General features: G+C 37.3%; 1 protein-coding gene across 10 annotated transcripts in view; it reads right to left on the bottom strand.

The window, feature by feature from the left end:
- Positions 1 to 6,653: 6,653 nt before the first annotated feature.
- Positions 6,654 to 11,468, bottom strand: part of MITF (melanocyte inducing transcription factor) — a 221,100-nt gene continuing 216,285 nt past the window's right edge. For all 10 annotated transcript variants that reach the window (XM_040994801.1, XM_040994803.1, XM_040994802.1 and 7 more), the window contains one exon: positions 6,654 to 10,192. In XM_040994801.1, coding sequence (XP_040850735.1) covers positions 9,791 to 10,192 — 402 coding nt within the window. In that variant the 3' untranslated portion in view covers positions 6,654 to 9,790. The remainder of the gene's footprint in view (positions 10,193 to 11,468) is intronic.

Below are 11,468 nucleotides of genomic sequence, written 5' to 3'. Positions count from 1 at the left end.
AGCTTTGTTTAGGAAAACATGCAACATTTTTAGATAGCTTTTAAATTCTAAAATTCTCTTATCCAAGCTGCAAAGGGGAATTTAATTTGCTTTTGCTTAAGCAGAAAATATCTCATTAATATAATTACCGAAGCCATAAGTCCAGTAGGAAATGCTAAAATTTATGAATTAATAACATTGGAGTAAAGGATAAAGAATTATAGACAGGAAAAGAAGAAGGGAGAGGAGACCAAAAAATTTTTATGTATAATGAGTATCATCTATTTGTAAGCATAGCTTCAACTATTATATCAAAAGACCTAAAATCCAGGTCTGTTTCATTTTCACACAGCAGTCCAGAGGAGAGAGGTAGATCAGTTCTGCCATATTCAACATTGGGCAACTACTTCTGGGTCCAAGAAGGTGAGTAACTGTCACTCTTTCCTAACCTAGGATTAAGAAATGCAGTGATGGTAATACCCCACCATGGGGAATTTAGTGACCCACTTGTTGAAAAGGAGGCTTGGAAATATAGAAACCAACAATTGGGTTACGTGTTGATTTAAAATTGAGAAAATTCTGCAACCAAAAGGAGGAGGAAGAAAGAAGAGAATTCAGGGGCTAGTACAGTGACACAGCTGGCTACTCCTCTTCCTGCAGCGCAGGCATCCCATAAGGGCACCACTTGAGTGTCCTGGCTGCTCCACTTCCCATCCAGTCCGTGCTTGTGGCCTGGGAAAGCAGCAAAGTTTGGGCCACAGGCTTGGGACCTTGCACCCCCATGCAGGAGATCGCATGAACATTTAAGTACAGTGCGTTTTCCCTCTTGGAGACATAACTTTGTCACTTGGTAATGACTGGTTCATCTTTTTTCCCAGGACTTGAAGAGTTTGGAAGGAAAGCAAAGAAGGTATGAGTGCTGTTTTCTGAGGTCTGCTAATGAGAAGTCCCCAAGGACACAGCTATATTACAACTCAGTGTAATAATATTAAAGATGAACCTGTGTCAGCAAGCACAGGTAAAATTATAGTCATTATAATCTGTTTCAAGAGGCAGGGTACTACACCTGAGAAAACCCAGCATCAAAAATTATAAAGTTACTTCAGTGGGAATTTGGTCTAGCAGTTGAGAGCAGGGGCTTGGTCTAGCAGGGGCCCCAGTACCTGCGCCTTCTGCTACTGCTCTTCCTAGGTTCATTAATAGGCAACTGGATAAGAAATGGAGCATCTGGGACGTGAATTAATTAGTGCCCAAATAGGATGCTGGTGCTGTAAGCAGCAACTTTACCCACTAAGCTACACTCAAGGCTGAAAAGGAGAATTTGAAGGAGGAATTTCTAGTTTCCAGGACTACCCCTTTCCTTAGTATAGCACTGCTCAAGTATATTCCTTTCCCTTGGCATTGATAACAGGCTCAGGATAAGATGTAGCAGTCATTTTCAGCTAAGGAGCCTCTGGGAGGAGAGAAACATTTTCCAGAGCGGTTGATGTATGCCATTATGTATGTCATTAGTCATTTTACCACTTTACAAAGGGAGTGGGGATATCTTAAAATGAAGCATCACAAATAAGGAGAGAATGCAACTAATAAACACAGTTATGAGTATCTGAGGTCATTTTTCTGAGTTCCACTCCTGGAGCTTCCTGTTGTGTAAATCGATATTTCTCCCCACCCCCTTTTTTTTGGGGGGGTTAAGTCAAATGGAATTTGATTCTGCCGCATGCAACAGAAAACATCTTGATAACTCAGTGGACTTTGGTAACATCAGAAGTTAAGGAACCATGGCCATTTCGAGGAATATGTGCTTCGTGAATACTATGAAAATTTTATTGCAAAACTCAGGTCTTAGAACTCCATCTGGTATAACATTAATTAAAGAGGATTCAGAGTCACAAAAATTAATTTGGAGACACAACTATATGACTTTAATACTTTGTCTCCATCCCTTTCTATCCCTGAGATTAATGGTAGCAGAAAATCTCTAATTGGTGATGCATCTGGAATGGCAAGATACTGGTCAAGGTATCTTTGCCTAACCTTCTTGAAGTTTGTTTAACCTTGAAGTCTACAGTAATGGGTATATGTATTTGGGGCAGCACTGAGGGAGCCACTTAGCATATTCACATCCCATACCAGAGTGCCAGGGTTTGAGCTGGAAAAAGAGAGTGCCTGCTCTTGATTCCAACTTCTTGCTAATGGCTCAAACGCTTGGGGCTTACTACCCACGTGGGAGACCCCATCTGAACCTGCCTTGGCCTCCAGTGTGCCAGCATGCATGGGGTGAACCAGCAGAGCTGTGTCTCTCTTCCTCACTGAGTAATTAAGTCAACAGAAATCTTTAAGTATGAGTATCTGCTGTTTTGCTTACTTTTTTCTCCCCCTCTTGAAAGCAGCACCACCCGTTCATGTCCAGAAAACCATGCCTCTTTTTTCCTTAATCCACATGCTTTAGATGCTGCTAAGAAACTCTAAGAATGTCAACAAGGGTGTTTCATCATCAGATCATGTTGATAAGACCCAAACAGGCTTGATCAGAAGGAATACAGAGACTTTACCAATGGGGAAAGACATGCTTGTTTTCCACTTGACTTTGCAACTGCTAGTGAGGGTTGCATGAAGAAGAGCTGCCTGCAAAAATGATGGCAGAGACAAGACAATTAGAGATAAAAAGATTAAGTGTCTTGTTTGAGCCAGGTGTGCATGAAACCACATTTGTCTTTTAGACCTTATGGTAAAATGAATCCATAAATTCCTGTTTTACTGGAGTAGTAGTCCTCTGTTCATCATGTACTTTTAGCCAAAGTAGTGACTGAGAAAAAAAAAAACCAAACACTTCAAAAGAGATATCAAATGAAAGAAAGCTCCGATCCCATCTGCAAGCAAGGGAAAAACATGCTAATATTCAAATTCCATAATGTGTTGAAATTCTATAATGTTGGTCAATACTCTAATATACTGCAGGTGTATGGTTCTTCTAACCTTTGTGATGACTGGCCTATTGACAGTTAACAATCAAACTTTTAATATGCAACCAGATCCATTTCTTAGATCTGCCTCCCTTAAAAGAAATCATTGATAACGCTATGTCATATATAGTACCATATAATTCTTCTTAATGCTTCTACCAAGAATCCATGGGCAGGACCTAAACTTATAAACCAATTAGCCTGTAGCCAAGATCACCACCTTATATCCCAAACTTCAGATTGTCTTAAAGAAGTGGGAGTCATGCAATATAGTGTCCTTTTTGTTTTACAACTCATAGAAAAGGTAAATTGAATGTGTTACTAATATTTCTTTTCTAATTAAAAATAAACACATAATTACTTCTTGAAGTGAAGAATAAGATATTTTAAACAGTAATTCCATGTAATCATTGGATATGACAATCTAGGCTAATTTGTCTTTTCAGGACTAATGAATTTTAATGACAATTATTTATACCTGCAGAATCATAAACAAACAGAATTTTTTTTAATCAATGCAATATAGTATCTGTAAAAATTTCCCAACTGTGTTCCTTGGAACCATTAACCAGTGTTTTACCCAAAGGGGCATGCAAGTGGGTATGCGTGTGCATGCAGGCACACACACATACCCACATACTCCCACGGCCAAAAAAGATTGGGAAACATAATATACTGTTCCCAGTCTGAAAACTCTCAAGACACATTAGCATATTTTAGAATGTGAGAAGTCTTACAGTAGAGATGCCTGTTCAAATTTGTTTAGCCCAGCACATCCCCAAGTTAACTTTGTCAAAATTAACTATAGCATTTCGCCCTCCGGCCCCACCTCCAAACTCCCATTCTCCAAGGCTTTCTGAACAGCTTGTAGAACTAGTTCCATAAAGCGACGTTTGGGAAACACTAGTTTAGTGGTTTCTAGCTACACAGATTTTGCTGCCTGAATAATATGTAAGGAATTTTGAGTGACAATTGCACCCATTTGGATACATCTTCAACTGATTCCATAATTAGAAATTTAAAATGCAAATTTTTCAAAGCAAACTGTCTTTTCCATTGCAACATGTTGCTAAGATTTATTTGATTTTGTGTATACTCACATTACTTTCCAGTATATCTGGTATAGGTAATAGGCTCAAAAGAACAAAAATATGACTGACCATGTCTAAGTAATATGTATATACAGGACTTTATCATTTGAATAAATCAAGTTTATCCTTTAATTTTTTTAGGGGGGTTGGTTTACATGTCTCTTAAGAAAATGGAAGCATCTTCATTTATACTTTATGCAAGATGTACATTGTGGATTCCATGTTAGTATGGGCAAAGACACAAAACCACTACTCTGAATCTCAGTTATGGCTAAACAAATTAAGAGATCACCACCACTTCTCTCTAAATAAAATGAAATTCTAACTTTGCAACATTCCCCTTAAATGATTTTTGCTCACACTATTTGGCCATGCATTATATCTTGGCATACACACACATACACACACACATGCCCCAGGATAATTCTAAAGGTACATTTATGATTTATATTGTCTAGGTGTTGGTGATTAGTCATTCCTCAGATGGTATTCCAAAAGAGTGATCAAAATGAAGCACAGCTGAAAATAAAACCCTGAAAAACATTTCAATATTGATAGGAAAGTGAACAGACAGGATATAGTTGAGACACCATGCTTAGCCGCATAACATCAGTGCTTATCACAAAGGATTACCAAATTTAATTCTCTAGGAAATATGATAATGATTTCAGCCTCACCAAGGCACATTTTCTGGAAATAATGTAGTATAATTATTCTCATGGCAGCAGCACATATGCAGAGTATATGAATGTAACACAACGTAGATTTAGGTCATTTGTGCTGAAGATACTTTTTAAATGTGATAAATTAGGCTAAAATATTCTGAACACAGGTCCTCTCCTCCAGCTTAGCCCAAGACTCCTGTTACTTTTGCTGTCAAATATTAGACTGCTGTTCATTACAATACAGTGTTTCCACAATGTGGCACCTGTGCCCACTGCTGGTTCATTGAATGGTTTAGGATGTTCCAAAAAGCATTTTCTATTTAAAGTATTATTTATTTAATCTGAAAGGCAGACAGACAGGCAGAGATATCCCATCCACTGGTTCACTTCTCAAATGTATACAGAGAGCCAGGTTTGGACCAAACTGAAACTAGCAGCAGGAACTTATTCCAGGTCCCCGACATGAGTGTCAGGGACCCAAGTACCTAGTAGGAAGCTAGAGCCAGGAGCATAGCTATGGTTCAAACCAAGGTACTTTGATATAGGGTTTGGGCACCCCAAGTGGCATCATACCCATGAAAAAGCATTTTTTCTATTTCAATAATAAAGGTTATTATAGTCCTAATATAAAAATGACTACCATTTTCTGAGCATTTATTACAATCTAATATATTAACTTGGAATGGTTTTCACAAGACCAGCTTGTAGTAGGAAGTATCTATTATTAAGTCCAATAAACAGAATAGAATTCAGGACAAAGGGAGGCTAAGTAGTTGGCTTAAAACCAAATAGCTGGAAAAGGGTAAAGTTTTAAAAGATGGTTAGCCAGGAACCCATGCTTGTCAATTCATGATTTTAAAAATACTGGTCAAGTAAAAAAAAAAAATTAAGATATACAATCTATATATATGTATACCATAAAGTTATTTAAGTTGTAGGTCAATGTTGGATGTTCAGGTTACATTTCCTTAATATATAAGTGTGTGTGTGTTTGAGAAACAGAGAAGGGTGGAAGTTGGATAACAAAGATCTTCATGGGCAATGAAATGATTGTGAATAGGCAAGTGATAGGGCAGAAATGGATTAAAGTGCTGTTGAGCCCTCCTTAGATAGCAAGATCCAACTTTCAACTTACCTGCTTTTGATTCTGTCCCCTAAACTTCTCTTGTTCAGACAGAAAATCTTCCTACTTTTATACATTTTGAAGGCTTCACAAGTCATATTTCTATGGGAAATATAAATAATTCAAATAACTCTGGAAAAGAAAGGCCTCAATTATTATATATTATAATTTCAAGAAAAACTTAAGAAAAAAACTGACAGATCAGAAGTATTACAGGAAGTTTCTTGCTCATTTTCTCCAGAGGTTAAACCAGAATATATTTTTTAAAAGGGCAGAAGTTTAAGGTCTGGCTAGGGAATAAAGACATGTTTTGTCTGACACTTCCAATTCAAATCCAACATTTATCAAATGATTCTTAAGTACTGTATTAAAAAAAAGTCAAGAGCTGGCAGCCTGGGTATATTAAGCCTTCATTATTGTAAATTTGTATTTTAAAAACCCAATATCTTTTCTGTAAATATGCAAGGGTTTCTCTGACAATTTCTCTTTTTGTAAAGCCACCTCTTGCTGAAACACTAAATAAAACTCCTATATGGAAAATGAATTCTTGGCATTTGGGAGTTTACGATCTCCCCAAATTCAGAGGGAGAGAGAAAAGCTGCATAATTATGTTCATCTGAGTGCAAGTCACAAAGTAATCAAAAATGTTTAAAGCTGAAAAGCAACATCTTAGAGCGGCATTTAAGACAAAAAAAGTACTCAGTGGCATTTTAAAATTTTTCATGCAATTTGTTATTCATTAAATCAGAAGAAAATGTGCACTACTGTTTTTTTTTTATAAGGCAAACAATATTCAAAATTGTAATTAACACAACTGGCCAGCACTGTGTGAAAAACCAAATGCTTTAATGAGGCTATCAAGAACAACAGTTCAATTGTTTCATTGGATACATGAATATTGATCCATAAAATACAGTGCTATGGACCATACAGAAATTACTGCTGCAAACAACAGCAGGCAGCTATTATTAACATTACAGTACCAAGCGTCCGTAAGAGACAGTCATTTGTCTTTTTTTTTTAAGCAAGAAATAGGGTTTATTTTATACTGTTATCAACATAAACTTCTCCCCAGTGCATTTTTCAAAAATATTCATAAGTGCATTCCTTTGTGCTTCATATCTTTTTACTTCTATTTTGTTGTTGTTATTGCTTTATTGTTTAAAAACAACCGCAAGGGACTCTGTCATCTTAGGTATGACCATGTTAGGTTGGTTGTATATTTTTGGCAAAGTCAGAAGGTTTGGTATTTCCATTGCCTTATGCAGAGGCAGGTGAACAATTTGGCATATTGGACTCTCTGCATAGAGGCCCAACCCCAACTCACAATTCTGCACCCAGGGGCATGGGGGAGGTGGTGCAGATCATTGTCTTGTTACAAACAAGAAGGCCAAACTACTGTCTCTTCACTTAACCAGTCCCTAAAACAAATCCACAATCTATTTGGCAAAAAAATAAATAAATAAAACCACCCCCAAAGTTATAGCAATTCTCCTAGACTTGCTCACCTGTCACTCCCCAAAATTGTCTTTTATGAAGAAGGGGATGGTAAAACAGGCAATGACAAGCATAGGAGCTGCAAGACAGGGCAGTGGTACAAGATGCCATACTTCCTCTCCACAAAGCTTTCTATGTGGTTGCTACCCATGGCCATATGCCTTCAGCCATGGGTCACTCAATTTTGTTCTATTTTTAGAAACTCTCAAAAGTAGCTAAGGAAGTCCATCATCCCAGTATTAGGATCTTCGGCTTTTGCACCTAGCCCCTCCCCCTATATAAATATGATGAAAAAAATAGACAAGGCTATGATTGTATCAGTGAATACTATGGTACAATTAAGCTGTTCATGCAGATTTGCACTGCTATTCTAGGAAAAGAGCTATACAAGTAAGGGAGTTGAAAGAATGGGAGCTAACTTTCCCGACCCCCTCAATAAAGCTATAAAACTGATAGCATCATCAGTGTTTCCAATGATCTTCATTGCCCAATGTGCATGGGATCGATGCAACTGATTATTGTTCACTTAAGCCATCATTCCAACATCTAACACTCATTCCTTATTTCTGACTCCTCCATCACCCATTCACATTTGACATTGAAACACCTTTTTTTTTTTTAAAGCCTCCTGAATAAGGTTTCCTGATGAAAGAAGTTGGCACTCTGTCACTAAAATATATTTAATATTAAAAATATCTGAATGAAATTTGGAAGCTCTTATATTGTCTACATAGGCACCATGCTACATGTTCTTCTCAACTACTAATACCACCTTGAAACTTTCTCTTACATTACAGTTCAGTCAGTGCTAGTCCCCAAAAGACTACTGCTATATTTAAGGCACTTCATTCTGAATGGATATGCTTTATGTCAGTCACTATTCAATTGCAGGCTGCTTCTGAGCAATCCTATTCAACAGCCTGGTTCCTAACACTATGTGACATCTGTATAAAATGTCTAGGCTTGATACGTGTAACACTACTGTTATTGCATAGGGCTAAACAAGTAGATAATTCACTGAAACTACCTTTACAACACTGCTGCTTGTTAAAACATTGTTATCAAGTAACAGTAATTTGCCAATACAGTATTTTATCGCTTTAAAAAATTTCAGCAAGTTTGCTAAAATAAAACCCCAATTTAAATGATCATCATGGGTGTAGAATGCCATGGCATGGCTCCAAGAATATTGCTATTTTTATATCCTAAAAATAAATATGTAAGTTAATTCCTGCTAGAAAGCTTGGTTCTAACCTACTTATACCTTAAACGTGTGTTGAAAAACAGTTCTGAATGAGATTGTAATATACAAAATATTTGCAAAGCTCTCGTTAAACACAAGACCTTGCATAAAAGTTTTCTATTTCATGGGTGTATAAAGAATGCAGAAAACCACCAGTGAGTTGTAAAAATATTGAAAACTTGCCATTTTAAGATGCATATTCTTACAAATTAATACAAACATATTGAAAAGAATGAATGATAATAAAGAATCTGTACAAATCAAATGAACACTAAAACATAATTTAAAAATAAAAATAGCAAAGCCAATTAGAAATATGCCCAGTTCAGTTGTCTTATCAAAACCAAAAATGGGAAAAAAAAAGGCAAAACAAATTTTCAGTGCTCCTCAATATTGTACTTGGAGACATTCATTCCTGTTTCAAAATAAAGTCCATCTTTGTGAAAAATTGAATGACATTCATCAATTCAGTGAAGAAGAAAACTGTAACAGCACATTGGGAAGACCTGGCTGTTTCAGAGCCTGGGTCTAGCGCCCTTCACCTTGTGTGGGAATCAGTCATGTTTCCTGACAGGACAACCCTCATGAAAATGGCTGCTGTAGCTCTCCTTTTATTATCATTATTATTTTTTGGTCTTTTACATAACATAGTAGTTCTTTAAATAGTTTTCAGTATAAAGACTAAACGATGCTAGAAGGATACTGTATCTTTAAGGCAGTCCCAATGAATCAATACATTTATTAAATGGAGGAGAAGATGGATTCCTGTCTCTTTCTCTCTCTCTCACTCGCTCTCTCTTCTTACTTTCTCATTGTCTTCTGCTGGTTACTTCCCATTCTCTCAGTTAAATTTTACATTTAATTTCCAAGGAAGTCACAGGCATAAAAATCTCAAATCAAGTTTTCCCCTGAATAAAAATGGACAGGCATATCTGATGCAAACTCCTCTTGCTTGCTCAGAAAGCTAAAGTCTGTGGCAAATTCAGTTCACAGATACAGCACACTTATTGTACAATACTTTGGAGGCATTTGTAGTTGTAAAATAGAATATACAAGTCCGTTTCACAAAAATTCTAAAAATAAAACATATCCTGGGCTATCCATAAAGCATGAAAAAAATTTCATATTAAAGGAAAATTATCAAGAAAACCCCTTCAGGTAAATTATTAAATCTACGGATCAAGATACGAAGCAGTCTGTGAGGACACAAGGGCAGGCAGGACTGGCTAGCAAGCATGTTCCGTTTCTTCCATGCTCATACTGCTCCGACGGCTGCTTGTTTTGGAAGCTCCAGGAGACACTGACGAGAGGAGTGGATCTGTCACGCCTGCGGGAGAAAGCGTGTCGTCCATCAGGATGTCTTCCAGTTTGGATCCCATCTTTGTCGGGACACCGTAGGCTTGGCTGCTCTCGGTCCCAGTCCCGAGGCTGTTGTTGAAGGTGATGGTGCCATCTGTGAGATCAAGGGTTGTGGTACAAGTGAGGTCTGCATGTTGCTGCAGGAGTTCCTGGTTGCAGTTCTCCAGAACAGGTTCTTGCTTGATGATCCGATTCACCAAATCTGGAGAGCAGAGACCCGTGGACGGAATGAGGGAAATCCCATGTGCTCGAGCCTGCATTTCAAGTTCCTGCAATCAAAGTCAAAGTCAGACACTGAAATAGGAAGGGCAGAGAAATAACTCTGTACTATCCTGTCATGATGGATATGGGTACGAGACATTTGTCCAAACTTACACGGTGTACTATACCAAAGGTGAATGCTGAATGGATGGAGTGTGGAAAATAGGCACCCAAGCACAGTCAGATAAAAGTAGTTTGTTCTAGTGTTCCATTGCACAGGAGGGCAACTCTAGTTCCCAATCATGTACTATATGCTGTATGGAAGTGTTATACATTTAGCAAAATTTTAAACACATTTTTAAAGATGACAGACTTCTGGAAGATATCTATATGTCAGTGGATATTAACACATACCATTCTGGTGAGAGATGTTGCTTGCATCCTGAGGTGCGTGTGTAGGGATAAGAAGTGTATAGCAAATTTCTGTAGGTTCCAATCCATTTTCCTATGAACCTAAAACTGCCCTTAAAAGAATTCTATGAAAAAAAGCTTCAGCTACTTGGAGGAAAAACAATAAATGCTCAAAATAAAAAAAGTTTTAAAAATTTATTTTAATAAATATACTCTGAACTTCCCAGGAGTATTGAAAGTACACAGATAGAATATCTTCAATGAAGAAAAATGAAGAAAAACAAAAGTAAAAATTTTAATTGTGAATTGACATAAGGAAAATAGTAAGTAAATAATAATACTGCTCCAGAGCCTCCAAACTGTGCAGTTTAACCTCAATGTGCAGCAATCAACTCATAGGCCACTGGGAGAGAGTTTGAGGTTTAAGGAGCATGAGGAGAACTACTAAATTTAAGAATGGTTTTCAGTTTCAGCAAAGGAGATTATGCCACATACTTTCAGATCACACAATATTGCAAAGCTGGGACTCTGGTCATTGATGTGATTTAAAAATGCTACCTTGTGAATATCAACAGACACTGGGAAACATGAGTGGTAGTATGCAATCTGATCTACAGTGTTAAAAGCTGTGCAGTGCTTAAAAGTCATACATGTCCTAATAAATAATAGAGTTATTTAAAATGAAAATTAACCTGGTGGTTAAGATGCTTTTGTCCCATAGTTTATGATGTCAACTTCCTACTCATGTAGGCCCTGGGAAGCAATGGCAAGGTCAAGTAACTTGGTTTCTACCACCCATGTGGGAGACCTGGACTGCATTTGAACTCCCAGTTATAATCCTGACTACTGGGTGCATTTGGGCAGTGATACAGTAAATACAAGCCTTCTCTGTCTTTGTGCCCCTCAGATAGATGCAAATTTAAAAAACAAAAA

This window comes from Ochotona curzoniae, unplaced genomic scaffold (assembly GCF_017591425.1).
Source record: "Ochotona curzoniae isolate NIBS_2020 unplaced genomic scaffold, NIBS_Ocur_1.0 contig_908, whole genome shotgun sequence".
NCBI classification, from domain to species: Eukaryota; Metazoa; Chordata; class Mammalia; order Lagomorpha; family Ochotonidae; genus Ochotona; species Ochotona curzoniae.
The sequence above is the reverse complement of the archived record's forward strand: the minus strand, read 5'-3'. Positions and strand labels throughout refer to the sequence as shown.